Source organism: Hemitrygon akajei, chromosome 22 (genome assembly GCF_048418815.1).
Source record: "Hemitrygon akajei chromosome 22, sHemAka1.3, whole genome shotgun sequence".
NCBI classification, from domain to species: Eukaryota; Metazoa; Chordata; class Chondrichthyes; order Myliobatiformes; family Dasyatidae; genus Hemitrygon; species Hemitrygon akajei.
This window is the reverse complement of record NC_133145.1, coordinates 57,964,801-57,987,134: the sequence shown is the minus strand read 5'-3', so window position 1 is coordinate 57,987,134 and position 22,334 is coordinate 57,964,801. Positions and strand designations below refer to the sequence as shown.

General features: G+C 52.1%; 1 protein-coding gene and 1 pseudogene across 1 annotated transcript in view; both read right to left on the bottom strand.

Moving 5' to 3' along the window:
- The window catches only part of slc25a10a (solute carrier family 25 member 10a), a 29,254-nt gene extending 16,195 nt beyond the window's left edge, over nucleotides 1-13,059 (bottom strand). The window contains exons 1-2 of the mRNA XM_073026338.1: nucleotides 12,770-13,059; nucleotides 4,235-4,354 (exon numbers count right to left, since the gene is read on the bottom strand). Coding sequence (XP_072882439.1) covers nucleotides 4,235-4,354; nucleotides 12,770-12,859 — 210 coding nt within the window. The 5' untranslated portion in view covers nucleotides 12,860-13,059. The remainder of the gene's footprint in view (nucleotides 1-4,234; nucleotides 4,355-12,769) is intronic.
- Nucleotides 13,060-16,611: 3,552 nt separating this feature from the next.
- On the bottom strand, nucleotides 16,612-18,378 carry LOC140714911 (small ribosomal subunit protein eS21 pseudogene; annotated as a pseudogene).
- Nucleotides 18,379-22,334: the final 3,956 nt, after the last annotated feature.

The window sequence follows — 22,334 nt, the reverse complement described above, 5'->3', positions numbered from 1 at the left end:
GGGTGGGGGGGGGGGGTGAGAGAGGTAAAGTTACCAGAGCAGCAGCACCTCATCACAAAACCCCACCACCCCCAGACCTCATGGGCACAAACCTTTCCCCAAGCCCCCCGGCCCCCTCGCCTCTGACTCTCCACGGGCTGTTGGACGGTCCTGGCCAAATGCAATCAGTGCGGATCGCTGCATTTGCCTGGAGTTGTACGCCGGCGGGAGGGGGCGAAGGTGAGAGAGACCCCCCCCCCCATCTCTAGAGTACGGTGGCTTCTGTGTTGGTGAGGGAGGACAGATGCGATGGGTTGACTGGAACATTTTAAGATGCTGAGGTTTCTCGCCAGGGTAGGTGGGAGTGCTCATCCCCCAGGAAAACATCTAGAATTTTAGACAGATGCGTAATGAGCAGGGGGGAGAGGTCAGTGTGGGATTGAGGAGGTAATTCAGTTGTGACCTTGCTTTCAGCTGACCAGATTCACCCCCAAACCTTCCCACCAGTCACTGCCCCCACATCTCCCCTCCAAAATCTAGGGGTGGGGGGAGGGCAGGATTCACGAACAGTGTGCGCGCCCATGCACAGAAACACGCAGCACTATCGTGCGCATATATTGTATACAAAACACACGCTCACTCTCTCCAACACTCACAGACCCACACAGCCACATTTACCCAGCAGATTTAATTGCACAGTAAAAGCCCCACTCTGTACTCTCCCAGGTTTAGGAGGGCAGATGTTAGGGCCAGTGACTGGCGGGGAAGGTTTGAGACTGACTCTGGGAATGAATCTGGTCTGCTGAGTCCGAGAGGGTGCAGTTAGCCGAGAACCCACTGGGGGGCAGTCGTGCTCCACCAGCGGCAGAGCCTGGCCTTGCCACTCAGAACACAGTACACAATGTTGTGGTCTTTTCAGCTACTCCAAGATCCCTCGCATCCTTCCCTCCTACGAAGCCCTCCAGTTTTTGATTATCCATGTGCCTATCTAAGAGACTCTCGACTGTCCCTAATGTATCTGCCTCTACCACCACCATTGGCAGGGCGATCCACACACCCACCGCTCTGTTTAAAAACTTCTCTGACAGTCCTCACTCCTGCCCCACTCCACTTTCCTTTCAGCTCACTGGGTCCCATCTCCCGTACTCACTCCATTCATACTCGCTGGGGCCCCCCTGCCTGCCTCCGAGCCGTTCAGACAGAATACTGGCTGCGTCCCAAGTGAGAATGCGTTTTGAATGGCTCGGAGCCCGGATCAGTGAATGGTCCTGAATCACGAGTTCAAACTCAGCACAGTGGGTGCTGTCTCCTTGGCGACGGTTCATTAACCAGCAAAACGCCCCCAGAACTCCCTGCTTTCTGGTTTGGGCAGTCCTCAGTTCCCCGTACACACTCCCTGTGTCCTGGTGAGCCCACCGACCCCCACCCACAGCTGGGTGCAGAATCATTACAAGCGCCACTTTCGAAACCTCCATTGGCCGGATTTCAGTTAACCCTTTCCCTGGCGTCACGTTGAAATTGCACGAGATGTTGGTGAGGCCTGATTTGGAGTACTGTGGGCAGTTTTGGTCACCTACATACAGGAACGATGTGAACGAGGTTGAAAGAGTGCAGAGGAAGTTCACGAGGATGTTGCTGGGTGTGGAGGAGCTGAGTTATAAAGAAAGACTGAATAGGTTAGGGCTTCATTCCTTAGAATGTAGAAGATTGAGAGGCGTTTTGACAGAGGTATACGACATTATGAGGGGTGTAGACAGGGTCAATGCTAGCAGGCTTTTTCCACTGAGGTTGGGTGGGACTAGAACTAGAAGTCATGGGTTAAGGGTGAAAGGTGAAAAGTTTAGGGAAACATGAGGGGAAACTTCTTCACTCAGAGGGTGGTGAGAACGTGGACAAGATGCCAGCACGAGCGGTGAACGTGAGCTCGATTTCAACGTTTCGGATGGTAGGGGTGTTCCTGTGTTCCTGGTGCAGGTCGATGGGAGTAGGCAGCTCAGCATGGACCAGATGGGCCGAAGGGCCTGTTTCTGTGACTCCACACTGAGCTGACTCGCTCTCCTGGAGATCAGGAGGATGGGGGTCTCGTGGAAAACCTACATGATAGAAGGACCCCAGGAATGAAAGGATTAAAATGCGAAGAGCGTTTGATGGCTCCGGGCCTGCGCAAGGATGAGGGGGTAATCACTTGAAACCTTACTGAAAGGCCTGGAAAGCGTGGATGTGACGAGGATGTTTCCAACAACGGGAGAATCTGGGACCAGAGGACACAGCCTCAGAGTGGAAGCATGAGCTTTCAGAACAGAGACGGAGGTGGAATTCATTGCCACAGAGGCCGAGTCACTGGGGAAGTGGCTGGTAAGTTCATTTTTTAAATTAGTTTTTTAATACATTTTCTACATAGCTACAGATAAAAAAACCCCAGATCAAAATGAAGAACATTGATAAAGTGCAAAAATAAACATACAATAATAATATGATACAAAGAAAGATAATTGAGAAAGCACCCAAATTGAAGACATGTAAAATTAGTATCCTCCCCAAGCCCCGCAACAAAAAAAACTCCAGACCAACCTCAACACAATATAGAGAATATAAATCAGGACAATCAAACCCCCAAAACTGTGAATACACTTAGCAACAGAAGATATTAATGCCTACTACCAAAAAAAAGGAGCTGAAAGCAAGGGACCGAAAAAAAAACCTTAGTCAAGAGGAAGGTTATGAAAGTACTCGATAAAAGGTTCGATAAAAGGTCTCGATAAAAGGTTCCACCTTATGGAACTTTAAATCCGAATTAAGAACTGAATAATGAATTTTTTCAAGGTCTAAGCAGGCCATAATATCGTTAAGCCATTGAGCATGTGTGGGCGGGGCAACATCTCTCCATCTAAGGAGGATTAAACGTCTAGCCAGGAGAGAGGCAAAAGATAATATTCGACACTTAGTCGAACTCAGACATAAATCTGTCTCACCCCAGAAACTGAACAAAGCAATTAAAGGGTTAGGTCCTAGGTGGTGATTCAGAATATACGATAACGTTATGAAGACATCTTTCCAAAATTTCTCCAAGCTAGGACAAAGCCAGTACATATGAGAGAGGCCTCGCCCCTTTTGCATTTGGTAAGTTCTGAATTGGTAAGGGAGTTGAGGGTTGCAGAGAGAAGCCGGGGGGGGAGTGGTGGTTGAACAAGAATTTGCCATGATCAATCGGAGTAATCTCGATGGGTCAAATGGCCTAAACCGATCTATACCGAATACTTTGAAAATCGAATTACTCGACAGCTGTCTGCCGTTGTGTTTGTAGTTCCAAGCAAGCCAAACGGGAAGTTTATGCCAGTCACGTTTAACGGAAGAAACTGGAGGAAAATCCTTGCGTGGAGATACGACACAACGAGCGCCCAGATAGCGAAGCAGGATGCGTGACTTAAAAAAACACCCGGAAGCTCGGGTAGCTCTGGACAAATATTGGATCAGACGTGGAGAGGTGGGGGGGGAAGAGACGAGAGAGACATGACAGCCAGCGTCACACTGACCCTAAAATGAGAGTTCTCAGGATAACTGGAGCCAGTGAGGAGATTTTCTCCCAGGTAGGAGACGGCAAACACTGGAGGGTAGATGTTGAAGCTCACAGGAGGTGGTGGGTGCCTTGGAGCAGGTGCGAAGGAAAGGGTTGGAGGCAGATGCGATGAAGAAGCTTTCAGATTGGCTTGTGAACAGGTTGAGGGGGTCGAGGGAGACGGACCGATGCAAAGGGGGTCAGCTCAGAAAGGGTGAAGAGCCGCCTCCCGTGCTGTATCGCTCCCTGTTCTACGCCCGGTCTGTATGCTCCACCAGCAGGGAGACCATTCAGCCCATTTATCCCTGCTTCACCATCACTGCAACTGCAGCACCAACTGCAGGATTGACACTGTTCCCATCCACAACCCCCCCCTCACATCTACAGCCCATAGACCCCACCCTGACTGTGTGTTGGGACCTCCCACAGCCTGTTACCCCCCCCACCCATCTCTCTCCATGTCTACAGCCCATAGACCCCACCCTGACTGCGTGTTGGGACCTCCCACAGCCTGTTACCCCCCACCAACCCATCTCTCTCCATGTCTACAGCCTGCAGAACCCCACCCTGACTGGACTGCATGGAGTGATGGGGCCTCCACCCCACCCCCAGCTTCTCTCCCAAAGCCCCAGGAGTGGCAGCAGTCTGGGATTCCCCCCCCCCCCCGATGGCCCCAGGGGGCAGCGTCGGCTCCGTTACCTGCCGGCACAGCGAGGCACTCAGGCCGTTGTAGAGGGCCAGGATGCCATCGTTCCGGATTACGTGCAAAGCCATCCCCGTCATTTTCATTTTCACCTCCTGCTGGGTCTGAAGATGGACCTGCGAACGACAGAGACAGAGAGCGTCACCCACACGCAGCAGACGGGGGTGGGGGGGGGACCTCCCAGGCGATTCGATCCCGGGACCGGACAACCTGACCGTTGACAGGTCCCGCCGGCGGGCAGTCGAGGCTCTGCCCGTCCCTCGGAGACAGGGCCAGCAGTAACCACAGGGACAGCGGGGGTTTCCCCGCAACGGGGAGGCTGCTCCGCGGGCTCGCGTTGTTCTGGATGACGACAACAGCATTACAATTCTGGAATAGGAAGGCAAAAGGGTAACCCCGTTTAGACGGTGAAACGAGTCATTTGCCCCAGTGACCAGCGCTGTCCGAGGGTGTGAAGTGTCACCACGCTTCAGGCACCAACACAGCTCACAATCTCCGACCCGTCCGTCCAGGACCGCGGGAGGAAACCCACGCAGCCACACACGGAACGTAGGAGCCGCTCACCGCCAGCGGCGAGGAACGAGCCCCAACCCGCCGATCGCAGGTGCCGTTCCGCGTTACGCTGATCGCCACACTACCGTGCCGAAACCAGAGAGTTTCAAATGGAAACGGTAAAGAGTGCAACACCCTGAAAGGCCGCAGCTCAGCACAGAACCAAGCCCTTCGGCCCATCAAGTCCATGCCAGCCCTCCCTTCCACGTACTTATCGCTTAAATATTGCAATCAGACCCCCGTCCACCACTTCCACGTAGACGCTCTCACCAACCCATGAGTGAAGTCGTTCCCCCTCAGATTCCCCTTCAATATTTCACCTTTCACCCCAACCCACGACCTCTGGCCCTAGTCTCACTCAACTGAAGGGGAACAGCGTTAATGTATTCACCCGATTTCGACCCTCTCGTGATTTTGTGTCTTTATCAAATCTCCCCCCATTCTCCTGCGTTCCAGGGAACAAAGTCCTAACTTATTCTACCTTTCCCTATAACTCAGGGCTTCAAGTGTCAACTCGTCTTTGTAAACTGAGCTGAACGACTGTGACGACAAGCAGTTCCACAGTGGGATGAGTCAGTAGATTAAATGGTCACGCGGGTGTGAACGGGTGCCACTGGCTCTTTGGGGCAGAAGGCCCCGTTACTGACAAGACGTAGAGCAGAGCTGTCAAAAGGCATTTACTGATTACAGCAGCTCCTCAGTCAAAGCGGAAAGTGTCTAACCTGCCGTGACTATCTGCCGATCTGTGGTGTGTTTACGCCAGCTGAAACCGCGCCCCTGCAAACCTGCCCAGCCGAGCCGGTCTGGAACAGCATCAACAGGACTTAAAGTGGAGGAATCAAACACCGCTTTGATTCGAGTGCCGAGCTGTGTTTGCCCGGGGCTGGGGAATTGCGGCTCCTGGTTCTGTCCGGCTTGAAGATTAGCTTCGATCCTCACAGGGGCATCGAGACGCACCGGTTGCGTCAATGACCGACGGTCTGAGGAAGCGCTGGCGGCTCACTGACCCGTTCCCGTTTGGAAGGCTCAAGGAAGCCCACACAGTCACAAGAAAGACACAAAGCTCTTTCCAGACAGCAGTGGGAACTGAACCGTAAAGCGTTAATGCCAGCCTCTACACTACAACAACCAGTTCCACTCTGTCTCCACTGCGCTGGCCACAACGGCACCGACTGAGACTACACCCAGCCACAGCGGGAGGCCGAGGTGAGGAGGTTTCCGCTGGGGACGAAAGAGGTCGAACGTCTCAACGTCGGGAAGGGTTCCACTTCAGCTCGGGGTCTGGGAGCTGGAGAGGGTGTTTCAGGCCGTGTGTTGTGGGCCGCCAGGCGGAACGCGACGGGAGACCAGAATTCACGAGGGGAGTGCACTGGAGCGACCGGGTCCTGTTCAGAGGCAGCGCCCGGAATCAAACTCGCCAAAGCCGACCTCAGTACCACTGGCGTTGGCAGGGAGGGGAGCCGGCGACAATCCGGCAAACGCTGGTCACCGTGACTAGACACTCAACGGGAAGCAGACCATCTCACATTTTCTCCACACCCTCGTTCAAACCCTCTCACTAAATCACCCGAGGCTTACTCCAGAGCAGACAAGGAATGTGACATCGCAGCAGGAGCAGTCACACGAGCTGTGTGGGTGGGGGCAGGACGAACACTGCCCCACACTCACCGTGGGGGCAGGACGAACACTGCCCCACACTCACCGTGGGGGCAGGACGAACATTATCCACACTCACCGTGGGGGCAGGAGGAACACTGCCCCACACTCACCGTGGGGGCAGGACGAACACTGCCCCACACTCACCGTGGGGGCAGGACGAACATTATCCACACTCACCGTGGGGGCAGTACGAACATTGCCCCACACTCACCGTGGGGGCAGTACGAACATTATCCACACTCACCGTGGGGGCAGGACGAACACTGCCCCACACTCACCGTGGGGGCAGTACGAACATTATCCACACTCACCGTGGGGGCAGGACGAACATTATCCACACTCACCGTGGGGGCAGGACGAACACTGCCCCACACTCACCGTGGGGGCAGTACGAACACTGCCCCACACTCACCGTGGGGGCAGTACGAACATTGCCCCACACTCACCGTGGGGGCAGGAGGAACTCTGCCCCACACTCACCGTGGGGGCAGGACGAACATTATCCACACTCACCGTGGGGGCAGGACGAACACTGCCCCACACTCACCGTGGGGGCAGGACGAACATTATCCACACTCACCGTGGGGGCAGGACGAACACTGCCCCACACTCACCGTGGGGGCAGTACGAACATTATCCACACTCACCGTGGGGGCAGGACGAACACTGCCCCACACTCACCGTGGGGGCAGTACGAACATTATCCACACTCACCGTGGGGTCAGTACGAACACTGCCCCACACTCACCGTGGGGGCAGGACAAACATTATCCACACTCACCGTGGGGGCAGTACGAACACTGCCCCACACTCACCGTGGGGGCAGGACGAACATTATCCACACTCACCGTGGGGGCAGTACGAACACTGCCCCACACTCACCGTGGGGGCAGGACGAACATTATCCACACTCACCGTGGGGGCAGGACGAACACTGCCCCACACTCACCGTGGGGGCAGTACGAACATTGCCCCACACTCACCGTGGGGGCAGGAGGAACTCTGCCCCACACTCACCGTGGGGGCAGGACAAACATTATCCACACTCACCGTGGGGGCAGGAGGAACTCTGCCCCACACTCACCTGCGGGCTGCCCCCAGGATGCCCTTGGACAGTGCTGGTCACTGACACAAATCCAGGATTCTCTCCGCAGCCTCACTACATCCTGCAGTCGGAAAGTTCCACACCCCTCAAACCTTGGGCTTCGGTTAAGTTGCTCGTGGGATGTGATGCTATCGGCAGTGCTTGCATTTACTGGCAAATCAAATCGATTTATTATTGTCACGTGTAGAGCAAAAAACTTTGTTCGGAGAGTTCACCATCGCATCGGTACATTTGAGGTTGTGCAAAGCAGGAGTTGACAGCTTGGGGTCCAGGAAACTTCGATGAATGATAGGGTTCCGTGGGAGCCCCTGGTGCAAGGGGAATAGCAGAGTGAAGTGTCACAGTTACAGAGAAAGTGCAGAAGCAAAGCCATATCAAGGCAGATCACGGGGTCAAGGGTCAATCTTGTCGTACAAGATGGCTGAGCAGAGCCCACGAGCGTCACCATGTCTCCGGTGCCAACACGGGTCGCTCACAACTCACCAACCCTAACCGTACATCTTCCAGAACGCAAGAGGAAACCGAGGCGCCCGGCAGAAACCCACGTGGAGATCGTACAGACTCCTTACGGGTCGCGGCGGGAACTGAACCCCGATCTTACAGCGGGCAACGTGAAACGTAACGCCAGCCGCTCGCGGCAAGAGCCACTGACGCCAAGAACAAACCCCTACAGGTGTAGAGGGAAGTACACTGACCGGTTGCTCCACCGTCTGGAACGGAAACGGCAACACCCCCAATGGAAAATCCTACAAAAAGTAGCGGATACGGTCCAGTCCATCATAAAGCCCTCCCCGTCACTGAGCGAAATCACTACACGGAACACTGTTGCAGTAAAGCAGCATCCATCATCGGGTCCCCCACCTCCCAGAACATGTTCCCTTCTCACTGCTGATAGCAGAAAGGTGGTACAGGAGCCCCAGGACCCACATCAGGAACAGTTACCACCCGTCAACCATCAGGCTCTTGAACCAAAGGGGATAACTTCACTCACCCCATCACTGAACTGACCCCACAACCCATGGAGTCACCTTCAGGGTCTCTTCATCTCACGTTCTCAGATATTTATTGGTAAATTTATTCTCTCTGTTTTGCATTTACACAGTTTAAGGATTTATTGAGAATGCCCACAAGAAAATGAATCTCAGGGCTGTGAATTGCGTCACATACATACTTTGATAATAAATTTACCTTGGACGGTGAAGGAATTTGAATCAGATTCATTGTCACTAACAGAAACGATGTGAAATCTGCTGTATCGGGGCAGCAGTGCAGAGCAAAGACGTCAGGACAAAATAAATAAATGGAGGAATAGTGAGGTGGGCCGTTCAGAAAGCTGGTGCTGGATGGGAAGAAGCTTTTACTGGACCATTGAGAGTGGGTCTCGGGCTCACTGTACCTCCTCCCCAGTGGACGGAGTGAGAAGAGGCTACGTCCCGGATGGTGAGGGTGCGTTGTGATGGCTGGAGGTGGTTGTACCGGTAAATCCATTGAGAGTGGGTCTCGGGCTCACTGTACCTCCTCCCCATTGGACAGAGTGAGAAGAGGCTACGTCCCGGATGGTGAGGGTCCGTTGTGATGGCGGGAGGTGGTTGTACCGGTAAATCCATTGAGAGTGGGTCTCGGGCTCACTGTACCTCCTCCCCAGTGGACGGAGTGAGAAGAGGTTACGTCCCGGATGGTGAGGGTGCGTTGTGATGGCGGGAGGTGGTTGTGCCGGTAAATCCGAGACACACCGAAAAGCCAAGCACACACGCACACACACATCATTCAATCAGGTCGGTACACTGAGGTAGCACAAGGGAGAAGCAGTAATATTGCAGAATAAAGTATTACCGTACGGGCAGACAAAAAAAACGCAAAGTCACGATGAGTTAGACTGCAAGGTCAAGAGTCCATCTTTTCAAAATACAGGAAGTTTTCTTTATTTGTTAAACGTACATCGCGGCACCACTTCCATCAACGACCAACGCAATCCGAGACACGCTGCGGGCTGCCCGCGGGTGTCGCTAATATAACAAGCCCACAACTCGCTAACCCTAACCCGAACGTCTTTGTAACATGGGGGGGGGGAACCCACGCGGTCACAGGGAGAACACAGAAACCCCTTACGGGCAGCGGTGGCAATTGAACACCGACCTTTCCGCTGTCGCAGGGAAGCGTTACGCTACTGTGCTGTTACACAGTCTTACGACAGGGTGAAGAGGAGTTTTTACAGGGACACACACAAAACGCTGCAGGAACTCAGCGGGTCACGCAGCACCTGTGGAAATGAAGAAACAGTCGACGTTCCGGGCCGAGACCCTACATCAGGACTGGAAGGAAAGCGAAGTCAGAGTTAGAAGGTGTGGGGGGGGGGGAGAAGTACGAGGTGGCAGGCGACCGGTGAAACCTGGGGAGGGGGAGATGTGACGTAAAGCGCTGGGAAGATGATTGGCGAACGAGATAAAGGGCTGGAGAATGGTGAGTCTGACAGGAGAGGGCAGAAGATCATGGAAGAAAGGGGGAGGAGCACCAGAGGGAGGTGATGGGCTGGTGAGGGAGGAAAACCGGAATGGGGAATGGTGGGGGGGAATTACCAGAAGTTTGAGGATTCAATATCCACGCCAACAGGTTAGGGGAAACCCAGGCAGGATTTAAAGTGCTGTCCCTCCAAACCGACCATGGCTCAGGAAGGCAGTATGTTAAGTTGTGAGTCCCGGCAGGGTAACTGGTGGAGCAAGCTGTCGTGATTAAAAGGAAGCTGAGTCAGTTAATTGAGAGGGAAGTTTCTGCACAATTGAGGAAATGGGATTAGTAAAATCACTCCTCAGAGACGGCGTAGCCTCAAAGAGCTGAACTGTTCCTCCCCGAGCTGTGGTGCTGGGTCAGAGGAGATGCAGCGATAGGCACTGGCCCAGAATAATTTCTGTCAAACCGCAGGAAGGGAGCAGGGAGACTTCGACCCCGCTGATCAGCGCACACAGAGCTCAGAACAATTCACTCTGGCAACAATTAACCAGGAGCAGGTAAACATTCACAGAGTGCCTCGCCTCTGCCCCCCCGCCCGTCCCAACCCGTCTTTCTCCGCTGACCAATGACCCAAATCCATCAGCACCCCACCCCTACCCTCAGGCCCGAGTGCTCGGGTAAGGCAGCACGAGAGAACCCAGGCTCGCTCCCAACCTCAGGAACTTTGCACATCTCCCCTGAGAACACGGGAACTCCCCAGGGTCGTCCCACATCCCAAACACGCACCAGTTGGTGGGTTGCTTGGTCTCTGTCAACAGCCTGGCGTGTTTATGTAAGAGAATCTGGAAGGGGGAATGACGGGAGCACGGGAGGATAAAATGGGCGGCTCCTGCTCAGCACCGACTGGAGGGGCCGAAGGGCCTGTTTCAGCTCATCATCTCTCCAAGACACTGTTACCTTAACTTCCGACTGTAACTGACCGAGTCTGACCACCAGCTAGTCGGGCTTTTTAAAAAAGTTACAGCTAAGCTGCAAACAAGTCAGACGAAGGTGAGAAATACCCGATTCACTGGGTAATTTGCAGATTTTAGCTTGCAGACCCTGGGAACGGCAGTCACGCGAGACCAGGGACCCTGGCACCCGATGAGAGAGAGAGAGAAGTCCCGGGTCTCACCCCGCCGGTCGGTGTGGGGTTCACAAACCCTACCCTGCAGGAGAACTCTTCAACACAGCAGGACTGCCCCAGGCGAGCACTACCGACAAACCGAGCTACTGTGTGCCCGACAAGCTCAGGGTTTCGGCCCGCCTAGTTCACGCTGATCTGGTCTTCTGCCCAATTCCGCCGACCTGCTCCGGGGTCATACCCCTCCCACCCATCCAAACCTCTTAAATGTTGAAATCCGCCCCACATGCTCACTCTGAGTGAAGAACTCCCCCCTCAGGTTCCCCTTAAACTTTTCACCTTTCACCCTCAACCCACGACCTCTGATTCTAGTCTCACCCGACCCCATTGGGAAAAGCCTGCTTGCATTTGCCCCATCAATTCCTCATGCCTCGTCATACCTCCAGGGACGCTCCCCCCCCCCCTCTACACCTCTCACCGTGAGCAGCAGGTTCCATGAAAGTACCCCCCATCTACACCTTCTGTGGGCAGCAACATTCCGCCACCGTCTCAATGAAACCTCCCTCTCTACACCTCTCCTGGCGAGCGGGTCTCCACCACTTCCCCCTCTACAGCTCTCGCTGCCCCGGGAGAGCTGCAGGAATAATCAAACACGCCCCCCCCCCCCACCCCAAACATCCTCTCTTGCCCCATCGGGACAGCACAGACCACGCGGACTCCTTTTACTACGCTGTTATCAGCCGAGCTCATCGTGACCTTTGAACTCTGTCTACCCCCACGGCACCCGCCCCCTGCCACACCCTGCACTTCTCCTTCCACTTCACTGGCTGTACTGACCCGTATCTCGGCAAGATGAGCCAATAAACCAGTTGCTATTCAGGGGTGGGTCTCGCCCGCCAGACACACATTGTGCAGATCTGCTTGCCCCTTGCACTGGTCGGCCTTTCGGCCCAAGCCATCCCTGCTGGCCAATCTATGCCGGCCATTTGCTCGCGTTTGGTCCGCGTCCCGCTAAATCAGGGGCGCCCAACCTGCGGTCCACAGACCCCCTCGGCCAATGGGACCAAAATAAAGTTGGGAAGCCCCTGTTCCAAACCTCGGGGACACGAGCAGCGTCTGGGGGGGGAGGGATGGACGGTGGACGTTTCCGGACAACAGAGAACGCCACACGGACTGCCCACTTCCCTGCGCAGACCCCCGAGTCCCTTCACGCAGTTATCCTTGTTCCTGCCTGCTCGGGTCACCTGGCCGGAGTGTCGCCGCCACGGAGCCTGGGAGACGGGCCGGGCAGTGGGGCGGAGATGGGAGGGGGCCGTTTCCCCAACAGGGAAAAGTCAGCCCCTCGCCGGAGCACAGACTCAGGAGACACTGCAAGCGCCGGCAATCCCTGGACAACACGCGTGAAAATGCTGGGGGGGAATTCAGGTCAGGCAGCAAAGAGCCGACACTCAGAGCAAATTTTAAAAGTTCTATAATTAAATGACCGAGTTTGCCTCCTGATCGAAGGCCCAGCGTGCAGCTTCACTAGAAAATCTGCCTCTGAAAGACTGCAGGTTCCAGGAATTTAAGTGACCCCTCCTTCCCTGCAGCCGGTCTGTCCCGCCGGCTGCCGATGGCGGGGTTGCCCCCACCTCCGACACTCACCTTGAGCAGGTCCAGGGGATGGGTACAGCACGCCGCCCCGCAGGACGCCAGCCCTCCAAAGTACCACCGGGAGATCCGCTTCTCCGTCATTGCCGCCGAGGGAGCGCTTTATGACCCCCCGCCCGAGAGGAAGCCCTGCTTCCCGGGGTTAAGCCGCCTTGCAGCCGGCCGGGTTGGGAGCATGAAAGCCGGCCGGGAACAGGGGCGTCCGCGTCCAGCGTCCAGCACAGCGCGACCGGCTCTCGGTCTCGTCCCACGCAGCCGGCGAGCCCGGGCTGATGGGCAGAGGGTCCCTCCAATGGCAGCCGGGACCCTGCAGCCACCCACCAATCAGCCTGAGCGCGGAGGCGGGCCACGTCTCTGAGTGACAGCCCATTGTAGGTTTTTTTTGTGACACGTGCCGTGTGCAGGAAGTTGAATTGGTTACCGACCCCATTCCCGCGGGGCAAGGGGGTTGTACTGAGTGTTTGCCCCCGCCCCGTACAGCCACCTACCAACAAAAAAAACTGCAGCTGTGGGCAGTCTGGATTTTTGAAGAATTGTCATTGGAGGCCCAAGGATGCTGCAATCCGGACCAACAAACGATATCTGCCGGTGAACTCCGTGTCGGTGGGGTCGAAGGAATTAGCAGAGCGTCGGGTCGAAGCCTTGCAGGATCGGACAGTTCCCTTCCTCACACTGAACCCTGGAGGGACTCAGCAGGTCCGGCAAGTAAGGAATAAGCGGGCCGAGACCTTTCATCGACGATCCATAGATACTGCCTGACCATGCAACATTTTGTGTGTCTTGCCCAAGATTTTTACAGCATCTCCTGTTCTTCCCGCAGGCTGTTTATCGCCGTTACACGTCCAGCTGGAACACTTAACGGCTCAAACAGGCTCTGCGGAGAGTGTTCCGGTTGCATTAATTATTTCAGCAGTCTGGACCCCAATGCCCACCCCGCACTCCCCACACCTCTACCTCCTGATTGAACACACTCCTTAAAACAGAAAAAAAAAGATAGAATAGGAACAGGCCCTTCGGCCCACTGAGTCTGTGCTGGCCATCAATCGCCCATCTTTCAGAATCAGGTTTAATATCACCGGCACATGTCATGAAACTTGGTGCTTTGTGCATCACTACGCGTAGTGATTACAAACAGAGTCACAGGCAGGATAGTAAGCAGTGCAAAAGGGGAAAATGCTGAGGAAGTGTTTGTTCACGGGTTCATCGCCCAGCTGATAGCGCGCCTCCTTGGTAATTGCATCAGCATGTTTTTACGCTAATCCATTCGATTTCCAGCCCACCAGTTCCGTCCGGCTCAGCCACACGCGAAGGCCAGGAGCTGGAATTAGTTGTCGGACTTTTCGAGATCCACACCATTAGGAGCATTTAATAGGTAGTGGGGGTTTGTCCCCACTAACACTCCCGCCTATAACGATCTTGAGGAACGTCAAAACCATGAGGGGTGTAGATAACCTGGATGGTCAGAGTCTTTTTCCCAGGGCTGGGGTGTCTGAAACTAGCGGGATTTAAGGTGAGAGGAAACCCACTCATAAATACATTATGTATGGATGTGAAAACACACACATACACACACACACACACTCACACACACACACACACACACACACACACAGAAACATACACCACACACACAGAAACATACACACACACACACTCACACATACACACACACTCACACACACATACATACACACACACACACTCTCTCACACACACTCTCACATACACACACACATACACACACACAGAGAGAAACACACACACACAGAGAAACATACACACACACACTCACATACACACACACACTCTCTCACACACTCTCACATACACACACACACTCACACACACATACACACACACACACACAGAAACATACACACACACACACACACACACACACAATGCTGGAGGGACTCAGCAGGCCAGGCAGCATCTGTGGAAGAGTAAACAGTTGATGTTTTGGGCCGAGACCCTTCAGCAGGACTGGAGAGAAAGTGCTGAGGATTGGCACTGCCTGGCCAGCTGAGTTCCTCCAGCATTTTGTGTGTTGCTCGGGATTTCTGTTACTGAGGTTTTGCAGAATCTCTTGTGTTTACATAGAAAAGGGTTTCCTAATCTTTTATGCCAGTGACCAACACTATTAAATAAGGGGCCTGTGGACCCCAGGGGGGGAACCCCTGAGATACAAGAGCCTGAAGGCATGTACCACCAGGCTCAGGGACAACTTCCATCCCACTGTTCATCAGACTCGTTCACAGTAAGCTGGACTCCGTCCGGGCCTCACAATCTACCTCACTATGATCTTGCACTTTATTGTTTGCCAGCCGTGTACTCTTTCAGTAGCTGTTACACTTTATTCTGCATACTGTTCTAGCTCAGTGCTCTGTGTAATTATTTGATCAGTAAGAACAGTGCACAAGATAAGCTTATCATTGTCTCGGTACACAAGAGAAAAGAAAGCAAGACCAGTGCACACAACCTTGTGCACGTAGATACCTGTGCAAATGCATGATCCCTGACTACACACAGAAATACAGACACGCATTCCTACACACAGCCCAGCCAACTCCACTCAACATTCCTACCCACCGGACTAGCTCAGCTCTTCACCAGCCAACTCCACTCGACATTCCTACCCACCGGACTAGCTCAGCTCTTCACCAGCCAACTCCACTCGACATTCCTACCCACCGGACTAGCTCAGCTCTTCACCAGCCAACTCCACTCGACATTCCTACCCACCGGACTAGCTCAGCTCTTCACCAGCCAACTCCACTCAACATTCCTACCCACCGGACTAGCACAGCTCTTCACCAGCCAACTCCACTCAACATTCCTACCCACCGGACTAGCTCAGCTCTTCACCAGCCAACTCCACTCAACATTCCTACCCACCGGACTAGCTCAGCTCTTCACCAGCCAACTCCACTCAACATTCCTACCCACCGGACTAGCTCAGCTCTTCACCAGCCAACTCCACTCAACATTCCTACCCACCGGACTAGCTCAGCTCTTCACCAGCCAACTCCACTCAACATTCCTACCCACCGGACTAGCTCAGCTCTTCACCAGCCAACTCCACTCAACATTCCTACCCACCGGACTAGCTCAGCTCTTCACCAGCCAACTCCACTCGACATTCCTACCCACCAGACTAGCTCAGCTCTTCACCAGCCAACTCCACTCAACATTTGGTATCATAGAAAATCTACTGCACAATACAGGCCCTTTGGCCCACAAAGCTGTGCCGAACATGTCCTTGCCTTAGAAATTACCTCGGGTTACCCACAGCCCTCTATTTTTCTAAGCTCCATGTACCTGTCCAGGAGTCTCTTAAAAGACCCTATTGTATCTGCCTCCACCACTGTCACCAGCAGCCCATTCCACGCTCTCACCTCTGCCAGCCTAAGGCACCGCTCCTTGAAGATGCCTTGGGTACCGTGAAGGCTGGCACACATGACCGAGCTGACTAATTTTACAAGTTTCTGCACTTATTTCAATCCTGTGTGGTAGCTTCCCCCCTCCCCCTCCCCCCACCACCATACCAGACGGTGTTGGAGCCAGTCAGAATGCTCTCTGCAGTACATTTGTAGAAGTTTTCAAGTGTTTTGGGTGACAAACCAAAACTCCTCTAACTCCTAATTAAATATAGCCACTGTCGTGCCTTCTTTATAGCCACATTGATATGTTGGGGCCAGGTTAGATCCTCAGATACTGACACCCAGGAACTTGAAGTTGCTCACTCACCCCACTTCTGATCCCTTGATGAGGACTGGTTTCAGTTAGTTTCCTCGTCTTACCTTTCTTTCTTAATTTTTTTTTGTTTATGTTTTTATTTCTATACAAACATCAGCCTTCCCAAATACAAGTCTTCTGCTTGTTCGACAGCCTTGGCCACAATCCCGTCGTTCCTTGCTAACCTCAGGATACAATCATCTGATTCACCCATCCTACAAATAACTCCACAGATGGTATAGGTTTTGAGATGCCCATTGAATCTCCCAGTTACTTGACTGACCTCAGCAAGGTTGATTTGAATAGAGGCACGGTCCTTAGCACCAATAATTCTGTTGCAAGCAGAGCATTTGTGTGGAACATAAAGATCAACGAATTCTCCTGCGTCGTTCTGCACGTTGGATTTAGTTCAGTTGGAGGGCTTTTATCCAGATGTGAGAAAGGTCTCCACGCAAATGGCTGACACCGAAAAAAAGCTCATCTTACCTTTCTGAAGTCCACAGTCAGCTCCTTAGTCTTTCTGACCTTGTTGCTGTGACACCACTCCACTAGCTGGTATATCTCACTCCTGTACACCCTCTCATCTCCAACTGAGATTCTACCAGCAATGGCTGTATCCTCAGCAAATGGTATTTGAGCTGTACCTAGCCACACAGTCATGGTGCAGAGAGAGTAGAGCAGTGGGCTAAGCGCACACCCCTGAGGTGCACCACTGTTGCTCGCCAGCGAGGTGGAGATGTTATTTCCGATCTGCACTGATTGTGGTCTTCTGGTAGGAAGTGGAAAATCCAATTGCAGAGCGAGGTACAGAGGCCCAGGCTCTGTAGCATATCGATCAGGACTGTAGGAATGATAGTGTTAAATGTTGAGCTATCGTCAATAAACAGCATCCTGGCACAGTTGCCCAGGTGATAGAAGGCTGCATGAAGAGCCATTGGGATTGTGTCTGCTGTAGACTTGTTGTACCGATATGAAATCGCAGTGGGTCCAGGTCCTTCCTGGGACAGGTGTTGATTCTGGCCATGGCCAACCTCTCAAGGCATTTCATCACCGTGGACGTGATTGGTACTGGACAACAATCGTTGGGGTAGCTCACCCTGCTCTTCTTGGGCTCTGTGTAAATATTGCCCTTTTGAAGCAGGTGGGAACTTCCGACTGTAGCAGTTGTCGTGGTTTTTCGTGCCCCACAAATGACCAGGAGACGGAGAAGATTCTTCAAGAAGTATTAAACTTTAATTTGCAAATCAAAGCTGAGACAGTCATTGAGCTAGTCGCTGATTGCCCCCCCCCCCCCCCCCCGATCCCCGGACACAGCATTCTTTATAGCAATCTCCTGGTCCAGTTGCATTAGCATATGCAATCGGTCTATAGTTGCGTATCACACGTACATCCTGCCACTATTGTTTCTACCCATTGACTTAATCATGTCCTAATCTACATCTCTTAGCTACCTCTCATTAACACACCATTGTCTTCTACATTCTTAGGATTTCATTCTCCTACTAAATTGGGTACATGCATAGCAAATAGCAAGTTTCAAAACTGACTACATAGTTTTGGTTACACAGCAAAATTTTATACTTTTATACTCCAATACAGTGAGAGATTGAAACTGTCTTTGAATACCCCAGCCAGGTTTTCGGAGCCTAACCAGGTACCCCACTGGGCCCTCCCACCTTGCGAGGGTTCACCTTCCTGATGTCGGCCTCTGAGACAGAGATCACAGGGATCCTCATCGCTGTGGTCTTATTCTCCCTTTCAAAGTGAGTATTAAAGGCGTTGAACTCGTCTGGTGGCGAAACATCGTTGCCGTTCATGATGTTGGAAGTAATGGCCTGCAAACGGTGCCAGAGTTGATGTGCATCCATTGTCACCTCTAAACTCACCTGGAATTGTTTTTTGGCTCTTGAAATAGAACTCTGCAAGTCATACCTGGTTTTCTTATACAGCTTTAAAATAAGCTTAGTCTTCTTTAGAAAAATAGATGCAGGTTACAGTATATTGTTTTTGTATTTATGTTAAACAGCTGTGAGCGGACAGACGGACAGCAAATGTAATTTATGGCGGATGCGTGACGTGATAAGGAGTGGGGCCTCAGAAAGGCAGCGTCCATCATTAAGGACCCCCATCTCCCAGGACATGCCCTCTTCTCATTGCTGTCGTCAGGGAGGAGGTACAGAAGCATGAAGACACACGCTCAGCGATTCAGGAACAGCTTCTTCCCCTCTGCCATCAGATTTCTAAATGGACATTGAACCCTTGAACACTACATCACTGCTTATTTTATTTGGTTTTAAGTTATTTCTGTTTTTGCACAGTTTTTAACTTAACCATTTAATACACATATATATACTTACTGCAATGATTTATCCATTGATATTTTTTCTATATTATCATGTATTGCATTGTACTGCTGCTGCTAAGTTCACAACATATGCTGGTGATTCACTCTGGAAGAAAAGGGATGTAGAAGTAGTTTTATCGAAGTGGACGTGGCATGTGTGTGATTTGTATTTGTGTTTGTGTGTATATATTTAATGAGCTACAGCAAATAGGCCCCTTGAGCCACTCACCCTGCCGCCCGCCTCGATTTAGTTAGTTTGTTAGTTACAGCCTGTTACGCCACTGACGTTTGGGGCAACAATGAAGATCCATCGCTGTCTGTCCTTGTGCCCCAGGTGAGGCCCTGGGGTATGGCACCAAGTTGTCTGTGGTCTCCCTCCCTACAGGATCCAGTGAAGTGCTGTCCGATGGTGGAGATGGCCTCTCCTCTCACGACGTGCCCGTTTCCTCGTGATGATTGTGGCCACGTCCTGTTGGAGGCACTCAAGGACTTGGGCTTGGTTGGAAAGACTCAATGTAGAGTCTCCTCATCCCGTCAAGGCAAATGGCATCAACTTACCCAGCACCGGCAGATTCACCCACCTGGGCAGCATCTTTCAGCAGGGTGGTGGGAGCAAGGATGACGTCCAGTGCAGACTCATCACAGCTAGAAATGTCTTCAGATCAATGAGCAACAAATGGGGATCAACCAAGTACAGTGTCCACACCATGATGAAGCTGTGTTCTGTCCACACTCTTGTACGGGTCAGAACACTGGCTCATGACAGAGAACGATCTTGCCAAGTTGTCGTCATTCCACACCATGAGCCTCAGGAAGATCCTCTGTATTTTCTGGCCAAGAAGGATCTCCAGCCCCCAGGTTAACCCTAGCCTAATCACAGGACAATTTACAATGACCAATTACCCTACTAATTGGTACGTCTTTGGACTGTGGGAGGAAATCGGAGAACCCAGAGGAAACCCATATGCCATCACAGGGAGGACATATGGACTCCTTACAGACGATGTCAGAACTGAGCTCCGAACTCCAATGGCCAGAGCTGTAATAGCATCACAACGCTAACTACTACATCACCATGGTGCCCTCATCATATCGCCTGAGCTTGTGTGTGTGTATGTGTGTGTGAGTGTGTCTGTGTGTGTGTGTGTGTGTCTGTGTGTATGTGTGTGTGTGGTGTGTATATTTGTCTGTGTTTGTGTGTGTGTGGTGTGTATGTTTGTCTGTGTGTGTGTGTGCGTGTGTGTGTCTGTGTCTGTGTGTTTGTGTGTGTGTGTCTGTGTGTGTGTATGTGCGTGTGTGTGTGTATGTGTGTGTGTGTGTGTGTGTGTATATTTGTCTGTGTCTGTGTGGTGTGTATGTTTGTCTGTGTATGTGTGTGTGTGTGTGTGTGTGTGGTGTATGCGTGTCTGTGTCTCTGTGTGTGTGTTTGTCTGTGCGTGTCTGTGTCTCTGTGTGTGTGGGTGTCTGTGTGTGTTTGTCTGTGTGTGTGTGGTGTGTATATTTGTCTGTGTTTGTGTGTGTGTGGTGTGTATGTTTGTCTGTGTGTGTGTGCGTGTGTGTGTTTGTGTGTGTGTGTGACTGTGTGTGTATGTGCGTGTGCATGTGTGTGTGTATGTGTGTGTGTGTTTGTCTGTGTGTGTGTGGTGTGTATGTTTGTCTGTGTGTGTGTGTGTGTGTGTCTGTATGTGTGTGTGTCTGTGTGTGTGTGTGGTGTGTATGCTTGTCTGTGCATGTCTGTGTCTCTTGTGTGTGTCTGTGTGTGTGGTGTGTATATTTGTCTGTGTCTGTGTGTTTGTGTGTATGTGTGTGTGTGTCTGTGTGTGTGTGTCTGTGTGTATGTGTGTGTCTGTGTGTGTATGTGTGTTTGTGTGTGTATGTGTGTGTCTGTGTGTGTCTATGTGTCTGTGTGTGTGTGTGTCTGTGTGTATGTGTGTGTCTGTGTGTTTGTGTGTGTATGTGTGTGTCTGTGTGTGTGTGTGTCTGTGTGTGTGTGTGTCTGTGTCTGTGTGTGTTCTCTGGAACTGAGGACAGGTGTACATATACATAACTCATTGAGGCCAGCAGGACAAGATGAGAAGTGCTTAAGACACCCAACACCTTTAAATGAGGAGTTTAAGACAGAAAGAGGAAGTTAAACTAAACCTTCACAACTCTCACAATATTGAAGCTCTGACGCATTGCAGGCAGTCTGATTATCACACTGTAGGAAGGGTGCCAGTAAGCAGGAGAGGGTGCAGAATAGATTCATAGCGATGTTGCCCTCTCCCTGTGTCCATGTTGGTTTCCTCCCACATTCCAAAGGCACACAGGTTAGCAGGTGAGGCTTAGGTTAGTAGGTTAATTGGTGATATGGGTGTATTTGGGTGGGGCAGGCCTGTTGGGCTGGAACGGCCTGTTACTGAGCTGTTTCATAAAAAGTGAAGAGCTGAACGATAACGAGTGAGTGGATAAGCTGGGGATTTTTTTTCTCTGGAGTGAAGGAGGCTGAGAAAGTTTATAAAATTATTTTATTTTATTTAGAGATACAGCACAGTATCAGACCCTCCGGGCCAACAAACCCATGCCATTCAATTCCTCCCATGTGACCAATTAACCTACCAACCCGTACACTTTGAAATGTGGGAGGAAAGCAGAGCACCCGGAGGAAACCCATGCGGTCACAGGGAGAAGGTACGAACTCCATACAGACGGCAGTGGGAATTGAACCCGGGTCGCTGGCGCTGTAACGGCTACACTACTGAACTGCCCCAAAACATTGAGGGTCATTAAAAGGATAGATAGTCACAGTCCTTCTCCAAGGGTAGAGAAGTGGAAAACGAAAGGGCATGGGTTTAAGGGAAAGGGGAAGATGAGGGGTAAATGTTTCCCCGCAGAAAGTGGTGGCTGTATGGAACAAGTTGACAGAGAAGATAGCAGAACTAAGTCCCAATTACAATGTTTAAAAGACATTTAGACATGTTCATGCCATCTTCTTGGGTGGGAGGGTGGAGATACGTCTCTACCAAAGGAGGTGTAAGGCCCTCCTTCCCTCCGCTCGCATGCAGGTCACCACTGGGCGAGGTGTAGCACCAGCTTAGTCCCTCGATCAGGGTCACGTGAAGCCATGGGGGTAGGTGGTAGACGGTCATCTGAGAAGCTGGTGCATAGCACAAGTCCTGGTTATGCAACCACTGACGCCAGGCAGACAATCTCTGAAGAGTATAGATAGTGACTGGGGTCACCCGTCTTGTAAAGACACTGTCCAGAAGAAGACAATGGCAAACCACTTCTGGAGAAAAAATTGCATTGCCAAGAATAATCAAGGTCCTGTTTCTATCAGGCAGGAGATAGGGAAGTCCCACACCACCAGATTCAGGAACAGCTACTCACCCATGACTAAGCAGGTCTCACATCCCTAACTCTGCCTCAGCAATGGAAAACAACAGACCACCTCCAACGCTATCACAGACTTGTCTATGTGCTGTTTTATTTTCCCACTGA